Genomic DNA, 22,473 nt, shown 5'->3' on the forward strand with positions numbered 1-22,473 from the left:
TTTAGAATGTCAGGAAAGAACAATGAAGATGTATAGGAGGCAATTTTAACGTCATTATAGATTTCACACATTTGAAATGTTCTTATGTCCATAATCACATGCCTTTGAGGGAGACTGGACAAATTATTTTTCTAATTTTCTAGGTGAAGAATCTTAGGCCAGTAAATTTAAAGGACTTTGTTGGGTTGTTAAACTAGTAAATTATAGTTACAGGTATCAAGTCTAGGGTATTTTAATCTAGAATATATGAAAACACATACTCTGAAATTAAGTAAGCTGTGCTTGTGTGAATATATGGACTTCTACTTTGTCTTATAAATAAATGTTCACTTTTTCTCTTTTCTTCGTGCTTGTCATTGCATTAGCGCTGTACTTCTGGGTTACAACCTTTCTAGTCTGTCTTTTTGTTGACCAGAGATGGAGTGTCTTTTGCATATGGTTGGGTCTCCACAGAGCTTGGCCCATCATCGGTGCTCAGGGAACGTTGTTGAATGAAGAAAAGCACCAAGGAATGCTCATAGGAGGTCAATGCACTTTGAGGTTGTTGAATCAAATCAGTCATAGTTAAACTGAAAAGTCTGGTGGTATTTAGTATTTTCCCAAAGAAACTGTATATGCATATTTTCAAGATTTTCTGAACTTATCTGATTTTAGCCAAAAATTTTAAGGTTGAATCTCAGGTACATGAGTGCTAGCAGTCAGACTATGTAAAATAACTGTCAAAAGAAGTGGAGGTACCGGCAGATGGACCGTCTCCGAGAGAGGGAGACAGTCCATCTCAAAGCAAGCGAGGCAACAATCTGTGGAATGCTCAGCAAAAGCGTTCCTGCCTCCTCCCATTTCTCAGTAAGTCGCCGACACTCTGTCATCTGAGGAAAACCAGAAAATGCAGGCTCTGGAGTATTTTCTCTCTGTCTCTGTCTTTCTATCCCCCTGCCCTACTCCGTCTCTCCCTCTCCTGTACTCTCTCCTTCTCCTGCTTCCTCTTCCTTCCCATTCTCTCTCTCGCACGTGCGTAATTCACCAATTCAGCGAGTGTCTAGCTGGACGCTGGAGTACGCCCTTTATCATGCTCCATGCTTACTCTACATTGTGAAACATTAAAACTTGGCAAGCTGTTGAACCACATTTCCATAAAAAATCTAAAATATTTTTGATGTGACTGGTAAAGTTCATATACAAAACATTAATAAGCAATAAAAAACTCTAAATACTATGAAATGAATTAGACCAGATTCTACTTGACTCTTTTTATTTCCTTTTGCCAAAAAACTGTAATTTCTAGAGTAGGGAGCCTATTAAATATATATTAGTTATCTCAAGAATTTATGTAGAATTCTTAAAGTAAATTTAATGTATTGAGTTTTAAAATAAACACATTAAAATATCTCAGAGACAAATGTCACAAAATGTCAATATTTATACAGAGCTTAATGTGTCAGGCGCTAGTTCAAGGGTTATATGTATGTAGCTTAACTAAATAAACACCTCACAATAGCCCCTATGAGGAAATACATTTCTTAACTCTATTTTTGGATAAGGAGCTTGAGGCACAGAGAGGGGACTCGTCACGTTGCCTGTCAGTGGTAGTGCTGGACTCAAGCAGTTTGGGTTCAGAGTCTGTGCTCTTGACCATGGCGGACAGCTGCAGAGCCTGCTTCTCTATGTATTAAGTCTTGCTACTTGGTAGCTACTGAATACTACTGATTTGGCTGAAAGCACAAAGCTCAATTGGGTGATGATACAGTAAACCAGGCCAAAAAATATAAAGTAAAAAAAGGACTGATCTATAGTAGGGGTTGGGAGGATAGGGAGACTGGAACAGACTTCAGAGATGCTAAGGTGATGAAAACTAACTGGACGTTGGTGATGGAGGAAGAAGAGTCAACAGTGACTCCCAGATTCTTGCTTGGTGGCTGGGTTGTCGGTTGTACCATTTTCTCAGTTGAGAAATATATTACGTTTGGGTGAATGTGAAATGCCGGTGGCACATTCACATGGAAAAACTCAGTAGATGGTTTTATATGTTGATTCGAACTTCAGAAAACAGACCTGATCTGGAGATGGAAACAAAACCACCAGGAGAACCATAAAGAGAAAGAGAAGAGACCTGAGGCGGGAACCCTGGGGCTGATCCCCATTTGAGAGTTGTTCTGAGGAAGAGAAGCCTAGGAAAGCAGTAAAGAAGGATAAATGAGAAAAACTGGGGACAAACAGGAAAGACTGGTGTCAGAGAACCTGGGAAGGAGACAGTTTTGAAGAGGAGAGTATAGCCGATCATGCAAAATCTAAGGAAACATGACTATACACTAAGGACTAAAAAGCGTGCAGAAGGAGTAACTCTAGAGATTGTTGGTGACCTTGGTGAAAACAGTTCATATGATCAAAGGGGACAGAAGGCAGATTTGAATGACTTGGAGAATACATGACAGCTACACCAAAAGAGATGACAACCATTGGGAACTTTTCAAAAGGCTCCTATGGGAGAAACTCAAAGAGAAGTTGTGACAGTTAAAGAGTATGGAGGTTTCCAGGGGGTGGCTTGATGAGGTTCCAGTGCCAGTAGGAATAACCAGTAGAAAGGGAACTGTTGGAGACAGAGAGGCAAAGTCCTCGAGGAACAGGGTTATTTCCACAAACCAACCCAAGTCGTGCGAAGACTTACCAATGACTCTGACATGGAAAGTGCAGCTGGCTTGGTTACTGGATAAGTCCTTGGCCGTGTATGTGATGGCGACGTCTCCGATTGGGAAAAGGTACGGTGGGGTAAAAGCTGGATGCACGTAAATGGCCACCTTTGGGAGTTAAAGAATATTTTGAAAGTTAAACTTAATGTCAATAGTGTGTTTATTTTGTTTTGATTTATATATTACTAGTAAAGGAAAGTTAAAAATATAACAGTATTTCACACATAGCAAAAAGGAAAAAAAATCTGGCACAGTCTTTTGATGTATTTCTTTCCAGACTATTCTATTTGCATAGTTTGTAGCGTTAGCACAATCTGAAATGTTGTTCCTTGTTTTTTAAATGTAAATACCTAAAAACACTTTTTCTGTTATTACATAGTTTTTAGAACTTAAGATGACTCTTAATTGCATCTATACTGTTCCAGAGAATAAATATACAACAGCTGAAGAAAAATCTGTTGAAAGACATTTGAACTGGCCCCATATTTTACTACTGGAAACAGCACTGGGATGAACAGTTTTACGCAAATTTCAAAATATTTTTATTATGTCCTTATAATAAATTTTCATAAACAGAATCACTAACCTCGAAGTCATTAACATTTTATTGTAGGTAACACAAAATTTCTTTCCCAAAGCATGGTGCTAATTTGCACTCCCATTGTCAATATTTGATGGTTGTCAGTATCAAGGTTCCCTAATCTATTTTAAATATCATGCTTTTCGTAAGTCAAAACTATGTAACCAGGTCATTGTTTTAATTTGTAGTTTTTTTAAGTAAGTAAGATTAAATTCTCAGCCCTGGCTGGCTTAGCTCAGTGGATTGAGAGCGGGATGCAAACCAAAGTGTCACAGGTTCTATTCCCAGTCAGGGTACATGCCTGGGTTGCAGGCCATGACCCCCAGCAACCGCACATTGATGTTTCTCTCTCTCTCTATCTCTCTCCCTTCACTCTCTAAAAATAAATAAATAAAATCTTATAAAAAAGATTAAATTCTCATATGTTTGCATGGCATAGATATACCCTTCCTTTGTGCATTATATGTTTACCCTTAGTCCACTTGAAAATTACGTGATGAAAAATAAATTTGTATTAATATGTTATGTGATAAGTATTCTAACTTTGGACAAGTTTGAAGCATTTTCCTCCAATTTGCTATTTGTCTTTTAATTTAGGAATTTAAAAAAAATACTTTTGTCGCTAAATACATTTGTCTTTTCCATTGTACTTAAAAATTTCTAATTAAAAACTCACAGCTGATCGTCTATCAAATACGGATCAGCAGAGTGTAGAGAGAGAATGCTATCATTAGAGTATTAGTAAATTGTCAATATCAAACACATTTATAGCATATTTAGAATCCACTTGAAAGAGGACACAGATATTTGCATAAACCTCACCTTTTCCCCAGAGTTGTCTTCGGCTGTTGGGATCTGCCAGGTGATATTTGCAGTGTCTTGCTGTTCCTCCGTCTTGGCCTCTATGTCCTTAGGGCAGGTGATCTGGGGAGCCTCCACATCTGACTCAGAAAACACACAAATCGATGAATATGTTGACAATTAATTCTACGTCATTTAAGAATGAGATACAAATATATTCGTGCTTTGAGGCTCATCTTTTCCATCCCCATCCTGACTGACCGGGATGCACAGCTGCCTGCAGGGTGATTCACCTCAGCACAGCCGCCCCGAGTCTCGGCGTAAACCTGCTCACCTCAGCTCCTCGCCTTTCCACGTCCCCTGCTGGGATCTCCACGTTGGCTGCTTTCAATCGCATGAAAGCTCCGTGGTCATTCTTCAACCTTTGCTTACGTTCTTCCATTTGCCTGAATCAATGCCCTCTTCCCCATTTACCTGTATAACTACTACTTGTCCTTTAATTCTCAGCCGAGACACAAGCTCCTTAGGAAGCTCTGTCTGACCCCCCTGGTCCATTTTAGGTGCTCACTCCACAGGGTCCCACTACCCTGTCCTTCCTAGGCATAAAACTCAATGTGCCATTTTGAAACTGAACTGACTTCCCCCAAAGAACTTAACTTCTTTGAGTGCCAGGGTATCTCTTGACCCACAGTGCTACATAATATCTGACATACAATAGGGCTTTGATAAATAGTGTTTGAATGAAATAAATAAACAGAAAAAAATTCAATGTTTTCTGGCAGGGTGGAACTGTATTTTACAACAAGGGCTGTCAACTAGAATGGATTAGCAGTGCAAAAAGGTACTGTCACAACAAACAACAAATGAAAGTCAATGATACTTTTTGCAGTGGGAAACTCTGCCATAGGAACACTGAATCAGTGGTGGTAAAATCACATGTATCCACAGTAATGACTGTACAGCAAAGTCCTTATTATATTATATAATAAACTTCCTCATTTTAAGTTACATTAACTTAGGTCTTTTGTAACTTGCAGTGAAATACATATATCTGAATTGATTTAATTCATCTTCTTGTTTCTTTACAAGTTTATTCAATTTATATTTTCATTCTCTCCAAGGGGTTTATACTTGACCAATTCCCCCCACAAAAGATGCATTGGCATATTGACTCTGAAAATTTGAAAAAGCATTTGATTTTTCATTCACATTTGACTAACAGCTTGATGAACTGGGAATTCAAAATTTACGTTCACTTTCTCTCCATATTCTTTGGATGTAGCTTCATTCCCTTCTGGCATTTAGAGTGGTAGAAGAGAATTAAAATGTGAGCCTGATTCTTGTTTCTTTTGTGCAATTTCTCTTCTTTCTCTGGAAAATCATCTAATACTTAGCTGATTTCCAGCTCCACTATTATCCTTATTTTCACATGTCTCCTGTCATTGCCTGACATGTTGCGATTGGATTTTGTAAATCCACCATTTTGAAATAAGAATCTTCAGAGTGTATACTGGGGTCACACCTTCATTTTATCATGAATTTGCAGCAAAAGTGGCAAAGAAGGACAGTCCCGCAATGCACCGATAGGTCATGGTGTAGGAATTTGGCTTTCTACCTGACTGACCCAGAAGACCCACCTTTACAAACAGCCGTCTGAACTCGGGCGCTCCATCTTCCGGAGGTGGCGCATCTCACTTCTTCTCTGACTCCAGATAAAACGAATCCTTGGCGGCAACTTAGCTGACAAACTGTCCCAGGTTTGGCTGGCTGCCTGCCACAGTTTGGGGGAGAAATGATGACACCTTTGGGCTTCTGAAAGGTGGGGCACTGGTGCTCTACGGTAGGGAAATGACAGAATGTTATTTGTGTCCTCGCCAGCTGCAAATGCCACACGTTCTCTTTACCCGACAACAGGACTGACAACGCTTGTCAGGCCAGCGTCTTGCAGTGCTCACAGTGGTAGGTGTGTCATTGTTAATGAACTGAATCTTTGCTTAATAGTACATTTTATTCTTCTGTATCAGAGGGATTAGTTTCTTCTCAGTATTATATCAGTGTTTCTGAGCCTGCACAGTGAGGGTGGACTCTTGGGCAGTTTATGAAACCCCTACATGCCCAACATCCCCGCTGGTGGCACACTCCTTTGTGATCACCCATGAGTCCAACACTAGATCACAGCAGAATAAAGCTGTACATCAGTTTGGGAGGAACTGGAATACTCATGGTACTGTGATACCTCACCTGTCGCGGGAGTTACGTTCCAGAGACTCCCGCAATAGGTGAAAATCTGTGAAGTAGCAGCATTCTATTTATTTTCTTATTTATATTTATTTTAAGGCTTTATAAACCCTTCCCACACTCCTATAAACTTTCCCACTCTCTTATTAACCTTTACCACACTCTTATAAACACTTCATATGCTCTTAAACACTTTCTGCACTCTTCAACCTATGTAATTTTAACAACATATAAAATTCTCTATGGGTACTCACCAGTGAAGTATACAGTTGTCCCTGGCTATATCACGGTTGACTTATCGCGGCTTCACTGTTTCATGGGTTTTTAAAAAAACCTGATATAGCGAGGGATGACTGTATCTAGTTTTCCCATCTTGGGCCCTGGCATTTCTCAATTTATTCCATACATGTAGTTCTTCACCTTCTCTGTTTTTTGGACGTTGGATATTCATTACATACCTGCTAGTGCTCCTAGTTATACCATATCTGACACCTAGTAAAGTTTCACTAAGTAGTAGCTATCATCACCATTATTACCAACTCCTGATTGTTACTTTATCTGTAGTGTCGCAAAGCAGAAAAGTGAAAAAGCTACTGAATTTATTCATTCTGAACCCAACTTCAGTAGTGAGATGTCACAACTCTTAGTGAAGGACAAGGCAGAAAACATGATGAACTAGATTTTACAGTCTAGCTTAACACTCACTGGTTCATAATTCTGTCCTTTAAACAACAAGGTGAAAGTAAATTGTGTGGAACAAAGTGAAGGAATTATACAACATTTGTGTGTGTGTGTGTGTGTGTGTTTTAAAGATTTTATTTATTTCTTTTTAGAGAGGGAAGGGAGGGAGATAGAGAGAAAGAGAGAAACATCAATGTACGGTTGCTGGGGGTTATGGCCTGCAACCCAGGCATGTACCCTGGCTGGGAATTGAACCTGCGACACTTTGGTTCACAGCCCGTGCTCAATCCACTGAGCCACGCCAGCCAGGGCTACAACATTTGTGTTTTTGAAAAATCCATCAAAATTAGTCCCAATTAAAAAAAAAAAGTTTTAACCTTTAAAGCTGGACATCTCAGTGGTTTGGAAAATCGGCATCTGGAGTAGAAGTCTCTTTACCAGTGGAGGGGAATAAAACAACACACTTATTTACATGCCTACATCTCTGTGCATCTGTGTGTACGGCTTTGATTTTACAGTCATGATGCGTCAACTTTTAGCGTCAGGTCTTCACAGAACACGGAGGAGACCAGAGAGGAATGGGGCGGAGTCCCCAAAGCTTTCTGAAGCTTACCCACACAGCGGGGCTCCACGCTGTCCCACTGGGCGTTTCCCTGGCAGGTGAGCCTGGCGCTTCCTTCCAGTCTGTACCCTTCATCGCAGGTAACCACGCACGTGGTCCTGTAGGACATCTCCCCCGTGGAACAGCTGAGGCGGCCGTGTCTGGGCTGGCGGAGACGAGGGCATGTTCTCACTGTATGAAATGAACACGATTAGAGGGCATTGTACTGAATAAGGAGAAAAATAATAATTACAAGCTTAAAAATGCTGACACAGTGCGAGCAAGGAAAGGCCTTTTTCTTACAATGAATGGCAAACAATAAATAACATACCATTATTTTCCGAGTTAGTGTTAGGCAATTAAAAGCCTGTGTTTTACCAAACATGTTACCCACGCAGTTATCACTGTGTTCAGCCCACAGGTGGGAAACGGGAACTGTCTCTAAGGAGTCTGGCCTACAGATTGGGGGTGCTCGACAGAGGAACTATCTGCAGCCATCAGCTGGGCTTCTGCTGTGGTTTCCCAGGCTCTGTTCCTCTGGGGAACCGGTCAGCATGGCAATGGTGAATGTAGCCTAGTATTGACCCGGAGCACTGACCAATACGAGGCGGCACACAGGAGCCAGGCGTGCAGGTCGGCTTTCCCACGGGGAACCAGGCCAGCAGGGTACCTGGGCTGCTGGGAGACTTGCTTTTCCTGAAACTCCCTCGCCCTGAGCTAAGGCTGCAGATGTTTAATGGCTATCTCTGAAGCAACTCCTTTAAAGTCTGCTAAGATGTGCCAAGGACAAAATGTAACCAAATCAATCATTTTTATTGTTCCCTTGCATTTGTAACTTCTTCTCCTTTTTTGTTATCTGTAAGAAGTAACCACTTAACTAAATCTAGAAATAACCACTTAACTAAATCTAGAAATAAGGAGAACCTTCTTTGATGTAATGTGACTGGAAACCAATACAAGCCTGTGCAGGCAAGGGTCAATGCACTCTCCCCTTGAGAGAGTGGCCGTGCCGTCCATTTTTCTCCACAGGACTCGGTAGCCCACGTGAATTTGTGTACCGCAGCCACAACCCGCAGACTTTGGAGGGCCGGAGTCTACATCATATTCCAGCAAAAGGAAGGGGACAGAGATTTCAGGTGCACCAGCAACTCAATTCTCGCATCTGACCGGCACGTCCTGGGCCTTTCAGTGGTCCCAGCCTCTGCAAAGCCTCCCAGCCTCTGCCACCTGAAACACCAGTCTTCTTTTCTCTGACCACAACTCTCCTCCTTTCAGCCTGTTCACTCCTGTATTCCCAGACACTGACCGTAAACCCTAGTTCATGACCGTGACCGCGAAGCATTAACTGAAGCATTAACATCGTTTCCTGAAGCATTAACATCGTTTTCTTTGCTTTTTGCTCTTGTGGCAAAGAATGCTACTTGCCCACCCCAAAACCATTCAGCATAATAATATTCACAGTGAGAAGATAACAATTTCCCATCTCCACTGCAAGGAATGACCATATATAAGCTGCGGATGTGTGGGGCTTCTAGAAAAGCTATTCAGTGGGGACTGTCTCGATTGAGGAGGTACCTTTTTGCTTTCCTTCCCCTTCTCCTCCTTTGTCCTGAAATTCAGACATGAGAGATAGTACCCCAGCATATTACAGTATAAGTATAGGACAGTATCAAATAAGTATCGTGCTGTGCAATGGTAGAACAAATAAATAAATAAAAGCAGCTTGGGTCTCTGATATCAATGGCATGATCTCATCAGCTTTGGATTTTCTACTTCTGTCCTTTTAGATGAGAGGAAAGTAAGCTGGCTTAAAGCATTGTTATTTGGCTCTCTGATACCAGCAGCTGTACACAATTCCCAATTCCCCATTCCCAGCGTCCATTCACCTTTCCTTTGCTAGTTTCCTAGGGGAAGATCTCTCTCCTCTTTCTGCTTAGTTTGTGCGTGCTCCAGCCCTGCTCAAGGCTACCGCAAGTGACGCAGAGCGCGTGGTCACATTACCCTGGTCTGAGAAGTGAGCAAGTACAACTGGTGACACAGTTCCTTTCTCTGCCAGCTTTGAAGCCACCACGAGAGGGCAGCCTTCCAGAAGGGTCTACACTAAGCCCTGCATGCTGGAAATGCCCCTACAGAGGTCAGTCAGCCTCAACACCACCAGTGTGGAAGGGCCATGCGGTGTCCAGAGGAACCTGCATCTTCCCAGAGTGGCTACTTCTAACTTCCTAGCCTCAGCACTACACCAGAGAAGCTACAAGAGAACACTCGAACTGCTCCTGTTTCTGTGTGTTCCCAAGTGATTCTGTGCTCTGAGCTCTCCTGGCAAGATTCCCTCACCATCCAGCCCACCAAAATTCTGTAATGTGTCTTAGAGTCCGTACCAGTTACTTCCACAATTACCCTGTATTTCTGTTCATGACCATCTCTTAGGAAGCCCAAGTCTCCAAAGTCATCCCTCATCTACCAGGGCCATCCTCAGGCAGCCCTGATTCCAATCTAACTCACAAACTCCTGCATCCGCCCTCTGGAATACATACAAGATCGGTGTCCAGTAAACCCCCTCATCTCCTGAACTTCCCCTCTGAACTCTTCCTTCACTTTCTTATCCTAATCAAAATCTCACTGTCTCTTAGAGTCAGGGCCCAGAGCTAGGAGCGGTACCTTCTTTGCCCTTTATTGCCTTCCCAGACCATTTTCTTTCCCTTCTTCCTAAAAACCTCCAGCTCCCTCAGAGTATCATCACATTGTATATCCAACATCCTTTCCCCCGCCCCCACTGTCTGCTGACCTCTGGGCCAGGTCTCATTCTTTGAAGATTTCATTTGCATTTTCTCTCTCTCTCTCTCTCCACACACACACACACACACACACACACACACACGGTGATTCTATTATCTGTATAGATGACTGCTCTACTACCCTTGAGTCATATTTCTCACTTCCCCTTTTCCAATGACCATACCCTTCACCCGATCTCAGCCTCCTCTCTATTGCCGTACCCACTAGACTTCGCCGTCACCGATCCAAGTGTCCGGCTCTCCGACAGCAGCTTCTATCTCCCCAGATCAGTCCCTTAGGAGCTTCGACACCACCAATTTCTGTACACTGCTGGGGTCTTCAAACTACTGTGTGCTCTCTTTTTTTAAGATACAATCATATCTAAAGAGTTTATACCCGTTCTACACTTCTTTCCCATTAGTTCTAGCTTAGACCTGCTCCAATCAGGATTTCCAATCAAGGGAAGGAGGAAAAAAAAAAAGGAGAAAGAAACAGGCAAGAATAAGGAGAGGAGAGAAGGAAGTGAGGAAAAAAGGTGGGAAAGGGCAAAGGTGGGTGGAATAGAGGAAGAGGAAGACAGAAGAGAACAGGGAGGAGGTGGGAAGGACGCGGAGTAGGGCGGGAAGGTAAAACAGCAGGAGGGGAGAGAAGGTGCAGGCAGCACAGACCCATGGGAATGCACCCTCTCAGTCTGATGGAACGTGACCGGTCATAAACAGAGATACAGAGAGGAAAAGAGTGGATTCCTGTTAAACAGAACAAAGGATGGGCACATGTAATCATTTTAATTGGCTTACAGGTATAATCCTACAAGCATCACAAAACCCAAAAACAGCCCCCTCAAAAGAACAAAGCAGTTTATTCTCAGACAGTGCTATCGCATCATTGGAGCTGGAAGACAACCTAGCAATCTCTAAACATGCTGAACGAAACCATTTAGACTCAACAATTTTACTGGGACTCTGAGTGAGATGTGTTTTCTTCTAGTTTTCTGCATCTGCCAATTTTTAACATTGAGCTCGTGTTTATTTACGATAAACGTTTAACTTTAAAATAATAGGAAAGGAAGTTGGGGCACATATTCAGTGCATGTTCAACCAAAGCCACTGTTTGGCAGAATGTGTTGTGAAGGAACCAATTCAACTGCTATTAGTCAGCAGAGCAGACACACGGGCTGCATGAAATGTATGTTTAGGATTGGTGACTCCTTAGGGAAAATTCGAGAATTAGATGAAGGGTTAAGCCATAAACCCTAGCTCTTCAATCCCTGGATGGTTTGAAACAAAGTCAACTATTAATGACAACAGAGGACAAATCTTTTGCCTTCCACACTTGATTTTTATTCTGTCCATCATACAAGAAGCTTTACTGAATGTGTACATCAAGGGAGTAGAAATCTTTTGCCTTCCACATTTTAACTATCATTGAGTATGTTCCATCATGTGTAGCACAGTGCCAGGTGCCAGATGGGATTAAAAGATGAGTAAGAGCCCTGGCTGGTGTGGCTCAGTGGACTGAGTGCTGGCCTGTGAACCAAAGGGTCACTGCTTTGATTCTCAGTCTCAGGCATATGCCTGGGTTGCGGGCCAGGTCCCCAGTGGGGGGCGCATGAGAGGCAACCACACATCGATGTTTCTCTCTGTCTTTTTCTCCCTCCCTTCCCCTCTCTAAAAATAAATAGAATCTTTTTTAAAAAGATGAATAAGATAAATTCCTATAATAAAAATGTATAAAATCTAAAAAACTATATTAAACATCTGCTTTTAGAGTCAATATACTGCTTAAATCACTCTGGCTTTTCAACCTGTGAAAGAATGGATCTATATCTGCCAAGTGCACTGGCAGTTGATCATAGCTGGCAGATTCACAACACGCAAATCATACTGCTTCTCAAGTGTGGTTTGACTAGCTTTTCATTGCTCCTCAGGGCAAGCAAAGGCTGTAATAATTCCTACCCAGTCTTAAACATTTTACACTCCTTTTCAATCAAGAATAACCACTTATTATCAGTTTTAATAAGACCATGCTCATTTTTTAGTTTCAACTTATTTTTTATTGTGACAAGCTAAAAAACTCTGCAATAAATGTCTCTTGCCTTGCATTCATGTCAAAGCAACCCTTAAAAATTTATTTATTCTTTTTAAAAAACAGCAATTTAGTCTTTTAGAGAACAGTCTACTATGTCGTAGACAATGTAAGAACCTGATCTGTTTTTTATTTTAAAGACTAATTAGACTTTCCCCAGACACACACTGCTAATCTCAAGATTCTGATAGAATCTATACTAAAAATAAAACAAGTGTGATGTTAAATACAGGCTTGTCATTGTTGTTTAAACCCGTTTTTCTCAGAACAAATACTATCACAACATTTAATATACTGTGATGTTGTCATATATCTAGTTATTATTGAGAAACCACAAAGGAATCCTTGCTAGTTCATGAAGAAATGCATCATTCAGATAGAATTTAAAAAGAGTATAAACCCTAGTGAAGAGTGCACAGGAGGAATACAAATCAAGCCCATTAATTAATATGTAACACTATAGAACATTAATGATGCAACATTAAATTTATAAAAACCTTTATGTTTTACATTGGTCTTTCATTTCAGCCTGAATTTTAAAAAGGTTTTCAAGAAAAAATAAACTAAATTTATTCTCTGTCCTCATAATTAGATTTAAATTAAATCTGTAAAATATCACTCCAAAATACCCAACCTGGAACAGAAGTGCATCCCTACACAACTGCCAGTTTTCCTATAATTCCAGATGCCCCAATGGTAAGGCACACAATTTTATGTGCCACTAATACAGAAATATTTTAATAACATCTATAAAAAATTTAATGCCATTGGCATTAAGGTGCATCTCAGTTTCAGAGATACTGAAATGTGGGGGAAAAGTGTTTTAGAATTAATGAATTACGGTGTGTGTTTAACAGAACAATACCTCAACTAGCTAAACCCATTAATGAGGAGCAAGAGGAAGGATCTGAATAAGCATCTTCATTAGGATAACTCTGTACACTGGTAAGTTAGGTAGTAGCTTTGGGGGGTGAAATTGAAGGGATCTGAGGAAGATCCGAGGGGAAAGGGGCCACATATTAACCTGACACGCTCGGGGGAAGACCTACATGGTGGCCTTACACACTCAGAGACCTCAAGTAACCACAAAGGATGATCTGAAATGAAAACTTACCAACTAAAAGCAGTTCATGGCAGGTAGGCACATCCTAGGCTGGTAGCTTTCCCTGACAAAAGCCGGTCCTCACCTTCACTGAGCCTGTCTGTTATTCTTTTGCATCTAAGATAACATACCTTTGCAGTGTCAAGACAATTCCCTTCTTTTCTGGACCCCTCAGGGCACCACCTCCCACCAGACTGGAGACCTTCCAAGCATTTTTCAATGTATTAAGATTTGGCTTCCAGGCAATTGTTATCGGTTTGGCTTAAATAAACTCACAAAATTTCTGTACAGGTTTGAATGTTTCTTATATTGACATTAGTAACATGCATATTTCTTCAACTCAAGCTTTCAGTCATTCCCCGGCATTATAAGCAAGCACGGAAGGGGAAAAGATGCGTTCTGTGCCCGTAGTGAACTCACAGCAGAGGTGACAGACAAGTTGAGCCATAAAATTAAGTGTGGTGGTCCTCAGCATAACCAGTTGGCTCAGCTGGGAAACACCTTGTCAGCATCCGCCTGGGTGGACCAGGTTAGGGTTGGTCAAAAGAAGAGCGTGCACTAGATTTGGATGGCAGAAGGGAAGCAGTGCCATTGTGTCTGGACTCAATGAAGGACAAAGGCAGATGTGTCCAGTGGGCCCCAGCTTGTCTTTGCTCGCCTCCACCCTTCATCCTGACTGCTGAGTTTCAACCAAAGGTGGCCCCAGGCTCACAGCCGCATTCTTGGCTGTGGAGCATCAGGATGTGGTTACACAGAGGTGAAGCTTCTCTTAGACTCCCCAACAGGTTCCTCCCTTGGGAGCTGGGCAGGCTCGGTTTCTCAGATAGAGTTGGCAGTTACCTTCTCTGATACTCTGACTTCTCTTCTGGGGCTTGCATTTTCCAGACCCTTCCCAAGTTGTATACGGCCTGAGTCCTAAAATCGGTTCCTTTTCCCCTAACATGCATGGCGCGTTTCCTGTACTTCCCTGACACACAGGGCACAAGGGCTAGAACGAGTAGAAGACAGGTTCGTGGATGCACATACAGAGGTTCAATGTCATCCCACCAAGCTGAGGAGGTTGGGAACAGGGGGTGCTTGTCTGCAGGGACCAAGAGCAAAGGCAGGGTGATTGAACAACCGAGGCTGCTGCAACCAAGAGATGCCTTCCTCAGAGGGCGCGGCCATTTCTTCTGTAGGATGCCAGGCTCGGGGTGTGGATCGTGGAGGGTAAGAGGCAAGGTCAGTCCTTGTTCTACAGGGGTTGTCTGCCTGCTTTTCTACTCGCTTTGGAAGGCCAGAAGTGGAAAGCTGCAATGTAATGCTTTCCACCCTCTACCACGAAGTCTTTGGGAGAAGGGGTAGAGATTTTTATTTAAAGATTTTATTTGATTTAATTTTAGAGAGAGGGGAAGGAAGGGAGAAAGAGGGAGAGAAACACTGATGTGAGAGAGAAACATCAATCGGTTGCCTCTCATTCGTGCCCCGACAGGGATGGGGCACAGCAGGCATGCGCCCTGCCTGGGAATTGAACTGTTGACATCTCACTTTCCCAACGGGGCCCTGGTCAGGGTGCAGGGGTACAGATTTTAACTGTTCACTTTACAGGAACATTTTTTTTATTTCTTTTTCCAATTATAGTTTAAATTCAATGTTATTTTGTATTAGTTTCAGATATACAGCACAGTGGCTACACAATCCTAGATAAATCATTCCCTCTGATATTTCTAGTGTGCACCTGGCACCATACATGGTTATTACAATAGTATTGACTAGTATATTTCTAAGAGGTTGTTTTTCCCCTTTTCCCCTATATTTCTAAGAGGATGCAGTTGTTTCAGTAATGAGATGTGACATTTTACCATTTGAGGTCATGTGACTGAATTTCCACATGAAGAGTACTTTACCTGAGTTTAAAAATCTATGGTCTAATGCTTTTCTTTCAGAGTCCTGGAAACATACTTTTCTCTTCTAATATTTGAAATGGCTAATAAGGGGCTCCAGGCTAGTCTAATTGTTTTTCTATTGCAGGTAGTGTTATTTACTTCTAACTCTGAAACAAGCAAAATGTTCTATTTTTCCAGGGCATTCAGAAATTTCAATAAGATTATTTTCAGACACAGACCTGTTTTTAAAATTTTTTTCCTGGCACATAGCAAGTGATTTTAAACTGAACAGCAAAGATTTTAGTTGTGTATATTTTCAAGGTTTTGGATTACAGAGGTATTATTTAAACTCCACTCTCTTTCTAGACCCCTAGTATGAGAAGAGTCTATTTCCTGTGACCATTCTCAGCCTCTTTAGCCTTCCATACAGATTTTTCAATCTTTAAAATGTTGCTCTATTTTCAGAATTCTGTGAGTTGATTTTCTAATTTATTAATTTGGCTCTCAACTATGTCCATTCATTGTGTCACAAGCTTTGTGTTTTTTTCCTAAGAAGCACATTTGCTCTCAGATTTCTCCCATTTTTTGGAATCCTGGCTTTATTTTAGTAATGCCATTGCCATTTCTCCCCTTCCTCTCAGGTTTCCTTTGTTCAATTTGCTGATTCTCTTCATTTTCCTTGTCTTTTTGTAGCTATAAATTCGAATCCAGACTGGACCCTGATTTAGGTAAACTCACATTTACAGATGGGTTCAGAACTTGTGGCTGATAAATACAACAGTGGGGGTCTCCTGAGGCCTCACGGATGCCCTTGCAGTGGTGAGTGGGTGGGCTTCCCTTTTGGGTGCTGGAGCCAAGAGAAGACCAGAAGACAGCACTCCTCACCCTGATCCAGTGAGCTCGGAGACAGGCGGCCTGGGGGCAAAGTGTATTGCCAAAGGCCGCTGAGGGGATGAGGTGAGGAGTTGGCAGATTCAGAAAAAAAAAAAAAACAACTACCAAAACCCCACAAACGAATCAGGATATGCAGTCTCATTTGAATTTTTCGAAAATCAATGGATAATATTTAGTATAAGTAGGTCCCAAATTTGGTATGGGATTTATACTAAAAAATGATTTGCTGTTTATCTAAAATTCCTGTCTAACTGGGTGCCCTGTATTTTATCTGGCAACCCTAAGTGGGGGGGAGGGGGATGTTGCACTCAGACGCTGCAGGGACAGGGATTCCCAAGTCCTTCATCTTGCTCCCCTCCGACCTTTTCTCACACAGCCTTCTCTTCCAAGCCTGCGTGGGGCACCCTGGGAAGTCGCCTGTGCAACACTTGTGAAAGGCAGGAAAGTCGGTCACAGAAACGGCAAGAGTGGAGGTGACTAGAGGCACCTTCCGTTTGCTGTCTCCCTGTATTTGATGTGCATCCTTGGGTTCCACCCGAGGCACTGTCCCCTCGGCTACGGGCCTGACTGTGCTCTTTGGGATTTCACTTCAGCCAAGCCCCACTTCCTCCAGCACGCTGCTGTTCCACGTGAAGGCCAGAGATGGGTGCGGTAGCTCACTGCTCCTCCCGTAGGATACTGGCGTGGTTCCTCAAGTTGTGCAGTCCCAGCAGCCACCAAAGCCCTTGCTCTGATCATCCCCAAACTTCCCCCGGCACCCAGTCTTGGCTGCTGAAAATCTGAGGTTTGGGTGCCCTGGCAAAGTAGCTCAGTTGGTTAGCGCATCATCCCGATAAACCAAGGTTGTGGGGTTGATTTCCAGTCAGGGCGCATACAAGCAGCAACCAATGAATGCATAACTAGGTGGAGCAACAAAGTGGAGTATCTTTCTCTCTCCCTAAAATCAATTAAAAAAATTTTCCATTTTCTTCCCAGGCAGGCCCTTCCTTTGCTTGTTCATAAAAGAAATAGAAAGGGCAAAGCTCATAATGATGTGGTCAATTGAACTTAGTCGTTCTGACTTCAAACTTTCTGTGACTTTTTTCTCATTCTGTGGTCTGTGGTCTATGAAATCAAAAGAAATGAACTCACTGGCCCGTTAGAGTTTAAGTTAAGGAACTCAAGCAAGACAATCGATAAACAATGTGAACTGGCAGTTTGCATACCTTTGCAGGAGCTCTCCGAACCGGACCACAGACCATTGGGTTGGCACAAGAAGATGCTGCTTCCCACAAGGTCAAATCCAGGGTGACATCGGACCCCACAGGCTGCATTGAAGTGGTTGCGGCAAGTGTTTTGGATAAAGTAACCGTTTTCTGGAGGCTTCAAGGCAGGGCAGTGGACAACTAACATTTGTAAATATAGAGTTAAAAAGCAAGGTTAGCCTTTGTCTCTGAAGCTTCCCCCACCCCCAGTTTTTGGTTTACGAGGACATTTTATGTATATATATAATATACATTATATATATATAATATACATTATATATATATATATATATATGGCTAAAATACCCACAGTATTCCCATTTACTTGCATGTGAATTTCTCAGTGCATATTTGGAAGAAGAACCCTTACATCTCACTTCTATTGGTGATTTCTTCCAGTTAAATTTTCAAAACAAATACTATTTTATGCTTTAAACATTTATTTTGATTTATATTGGGACACAAGATTTTCTAGTTCCCAACCTTCCCATTGTCATTAGCTATTTTCCTTCTTAATTACAGTGGCAGGAAATAAAGAACAAACAAGGCCAGCAAATAGTATCTGCCACAAATCCCAAGAGCCACGGCTTCTTGTACAATACATGTTATAGGCCAGTGAAATGTTTTTAAATCTTGATATGAATAATACTAATTCATCCTACTTATAAAAATATTTTCTTTAAATAGATTTAACTATCACCAGGGCCCAAACTCGCTCTTTTGTTACTTGAATTTGCTGTTAATTTTTTGTTTCTCTTAGAGTCATTTTAGATCTTTTCTAAGTAGTCGGTCTTTCTGGTTTCATAGTTACATAACTCCTGGCTCGGATCCCCTTTCTCTGGAGCAAGACATAGATGAGTTCAGTGCTAAGAAATGCTACCGAATGAGAGGAAGGACTCCACCCCCCTCCTCACATTAGAGAGAAATAGTAAAGATCATTTTAAATGAATTGGAGGAAAACACCAGCATCTCTTCCCTTGAAGAGATCCACTTCCCTATTTCCTGTTGGCCAATGTGGGGAGACTTACCTTCACAGGTCTGGCCGGATGCCCGATAGCCCTCCTTGCAGACACAGTCTTCGGGGGACGTGCTTCCGGGGGGAGAGGTGTGATTTTCATCAGGGCACGGAAGGCAGGTGCTGATTCCTCCCGGCACTCCTTCTGGCTTGTATGTCCCCGACGGGCAAGCTGTGGGCAGGCCGGGGAAGTCCGTTTTACGTGTGTGTCGATTGATAGTTAACAACAGGTTTGAGACTCATTAGGGGGGAAAAACTGAACAACAGCACTTTGTAGTAAAAAAACCATATAATTTAAGCAAGGGCAGAAACCAAGCTTTTAAAAAAGAATGATGCAGTTTGTTATTTGCAGATTATGTAGTGGCCTCTTCTGTCCCTCAATTAGTTATAATTACAGCACAACACAGCATAGTATGCCTGGGCTTTCTTGTGGGAACACTCAAAATAGCAGTGCCTACAAAGAGACTAAAAGGAATGAACAATAGTAGATGCATATAAAAATCTTCCTCATATGGTATGCTCCATATTCTCTTACACCTCCCAGAACCTGTGTAGCTTCACCGCCTCCACTGCACCCCCCACACCCTCTCCCAAAACAGGACATCACTGTAGAAATGCAAAAAGCACTTAGCCCAAGCTTTCTGTTCAAAGCGCTTGACAAAGGACAGGTGAAAATAAAGGGCTTGAGGAAATAATTCAACTACTGGGAACTAAGGCACAAAGAACTAAGACCCTGCTTTTCCCAGGCTCAAGGGAAAATAAAAAAGATTAAAGGCAGGATCTAATTGACTTTGTTTCGTAGCCTCCTTTTGCAATGACAATGTGACTTTGAATTTGTAACGTACTCTCTCTGGAGCTACAAATCTGTAAACTTACTCAAAGTTAAGAATTCAGTAACTGAGAGACAGTGGAATAAAGAAATTTGCAGTGCTGGGTGAAGTCAATTAAATGCAGCCTAGTCAAGCACACATCTGATTATTTAGAAACAGTAGCCACCAAGTAATGTGCATGCCATCTCCTGTGAACTATCTCAGTTATTCCTCACAGTTTTAGTAATATTAATGATTTTTCATTGTTATTCCTCAATGAATTCATTGTATTATGTCCACTTTACAGTTGGGAAAATGGGGGCTTAAAGAGATGGGATGACTTGACTACAGTTACTCAATTGGTGAGAGACTGAGCTAGAATTTTATTTAGATCATAACATCGATTTATTGGTGAATTTTTATGACACAATTTCATAATTTTGTTCCTAATTGGCAAGTCAAGTATTTGTAAATGGTAGCACACTCCCTCTTCCTATCACCTTTCAAGGCCTACTGTGGGTAGATAAACTCTGGCTTATTTCTTTTTTTTAAAGACTTTTTTTTTTTAGGTTTACAACAAGATTAAAAGGAAGGTTGGAGTTATAATTTAAAGAAAATATTTATGCAGCACTTACTATGTCGCAAAGACTGTTGTACATATTTTATAAATATTACTTTTTTAATCTTCTTAAGAACCTATGAAGTAACTAATGATATTGAGCCCACTTTATAAAACTAAGGCACTAGGAGGTTAAATCACTGCCAAAGTCACACAGTGAGTAAGTGGCAGAGCTGGGATTTGAACTCAGACTATTTAGATCCAGAGACCATGCTCTTTCCTACTGCTGGTGCTGGGTCTCAAACTGAGGTTTCTTGGATACAGAAGTCCTTGTGTTAACCACTGTAACAGGGTCAAAATATAAACGATCATTACTGAAAGACAAGATTCACAACATAATGCAATTAATAGGAAAAAAACATGCTTCTAAAATTTTTGATTCTATTTCAAAACGGAAAATAATATTTTCCTGTGATATTTTTAGCAGCATATTCCAGAATTTGATAAATCTACAACTATTTAAGAATGACACAGACATTTAAAAATAATTATAATGATATTATAATGATTTATGAAGAGTGCTTGCAGAAAGGGAACATTACTTCACAGCATCATATTATTAAACATTGAATTATGCATACTACTGAATATTGTTTCCTAGAAAAAGTTCAGTAAATAGTTGTGCAGTTGTAAAGACAATGTGGTTTCCTTTAAACAGAAATCAGCAGCTATAGGAGAAAATGATTGAGATAAATGCACAAACAGAAGAGAAAATAAAAAGTGTAACAGCAACATTCAAGTTGTCTTTGGACACAGTAAAAAGAATCATAAAGCTCCAGAACAACATAAGTGACACAGGAGAAGCAACAGTTATGATATTAATGCAAATTTGTATTCCTTACTTGAAGCTTTAGAGCCAAAAAAACCCCCAAATAAACAAATAACATCAATAGCAGCAAAAAAACCTCATCAATTTCCAGGTATAATTAATAAAAAGTGATTCACACCCAGGATAAGAAAGTATTACAAGCATTTGGGTAAGAAAAACATGATACTTACAAATGGGAAAATAAAACAAATATTTTATCTCTGCAATACAAAAACAAATTTTAGGGAAAAGAATGGAAAAAGACATACAGCCACATGGAAAAATATCATGAACCCCAAATCCCATATCTGAGCAAGCTAACGGTAAATATGAGGGAAGAGAAAGACATTCGAGGATGAGTCTGGCTTCTGGAAATAAAGATGTATTTCACGGACTGAAAACAAAATAAAGAGCCCGTTGCCTGAGCCAGCAGCCACCCAGTCGAAGGAAGGCAAGAGAAAACAAGCTCTGCTGGAAGGTGGAGGGTGGTCAGTCGGAGGGAGGACTAAGGTCAGAGAGATGAACAACAGGGTGAAGCAGAAGAACACTAGACTTGGAGTCAAGACAGCTGAGCTACGATCTCGGCTCTCCCACTCACAAGCTAGGGGTCACGGGCAAGTGACTTTGTTTTCTTTCCCTACAAAATACAGAAGTTACAGGGAGCGATGTGTATGACATTTCCAATGCTAACATCTGATAATTCTATGACTAGAACAGTACAAAACAGTATGTTAAAAACGACCTTCCGTATCAGCCATCAGATTATGTCTACAGACTTTATAATTTATGTTAAAATAGTATACATGAAAAGGAACTAATCTTACATGATTAGTCTCCAAAACCTTTGGAGTAATCAAGAATTTACAACACTGGAGAACAGTGTTTTGGATAAAAATATACAAAAGCACATTTGGAAATACATTGTGAAATTCATCATGATAATGGAAAACAGACTTTAGAACTATTTAAAGGCATTGCACAATTCTAGTGGGAGAGGTGTAATCAACCTCTCTGACTCTCAAGGGGGAAAATTCCTCATTTAAAACCAGGCAAAAGCTGGAAAGATGAAACAGACCATGGTCTGAACGAGTTTCAGAAGTGATGGTAAACAGCTAGGGTATGTTTTTTTTTTCTTTTTAATATGAGATGTTTCCTTCCTGGAAGCGAACCAAATATTATTTCTTCATTGTTGCTTTTGTTGTTAAAATAAGCACTTTCTCTTTTCAGAAACATTTTGGCGGTTACCAGCTACTATTACTGGAAGTGTGATTCTTAAAGTTGTCATGTTGTGCTGACATGAGGTTCTTCTTCAGCTGGTAACTCAGTTCTCTGACTGAAGTAAATTAAAACATCAACCAGTTTGGAATTTGTAAAATACCAAGAGGTCTTCATTGTCTCCATCCTACCCGCTAAACATCAATTCCTTAGAAGACTATTTTAGTTAACATTATGTTACACAATAAATTATATTTCATAAAACTCCCCATTCAAAATCTACCATTAATCTTTTAAAAATCTCTAGAAATATTAAGAGCCCGTGCTCCGTGCTGAGAGGACCAGCTGCATCAGCTGGCTGCACGCTGTGCTCGAACCATCTCCCAGGGTGCTCAGTCACGTAGGTGACAACAGTATCCAGGAGCTGTGCACCTTGAAAGCCCTGGGTCCTGGT

At 41.2% G+C, this 22,473-nt stretch overlaps 1 protein-coding gene across 1 annotated transcript in view; it reads right to left on the bottom strand.

The window, feature by feature from the left end:
- Positions 1–22,473, bottom strand: part of SVEP1 (sushi, von Willebrand factor type A, EGF and pentraxin domain containing 1) — a 160,777-nt gene that overhangs the window by 89,710 nt on the left and 48,594 nt on the right. Inside the window, exons 4-9 of the mRNA XM_028528876.2 lie at positions 18,582–18,740; positions 17,515–17,694; positions 7,601–7,780; positions 5,706–5,903; positions 4,090–4,208; positions 2,666–2,795 (exon numbers count right to left, since the gene is read on the bottom strand). Of these exons, the coding sequence (XP_028384677.1) occupies positions 2,666–2,795; positions 4,090–4,208; positions 5,706–5,903; positions 7,601–7,780; positions 17,515–17,694; positions 18,582–18,740 (966 nt within the window). The remainder of the gene's footprint in view (positions 1–2,665; positions 2,796–4,089; positions 4,209–5,705; positions 5,904–7,600; positions 7,781–17,514; positions 17,695–18,581; positions 18,741–22,473) is intronic.

This window comes from Phyllostomus discolor, chromosome 3 (genome assembly GCF_004126475.2).
Source record: "Phyllostomus discolor isolate MPI-MPIP mPhyDis1 chromosome 3, mPhyDis1.pri.v3, whole genome shotgun sequence".
NCBI classification, from domain to species: Eukaryota; Metazoa; Chordata; class Mammalia; order Chiroptera; family Phyllostomidae; genus Phyllostomus; species Phyllostomus discolor.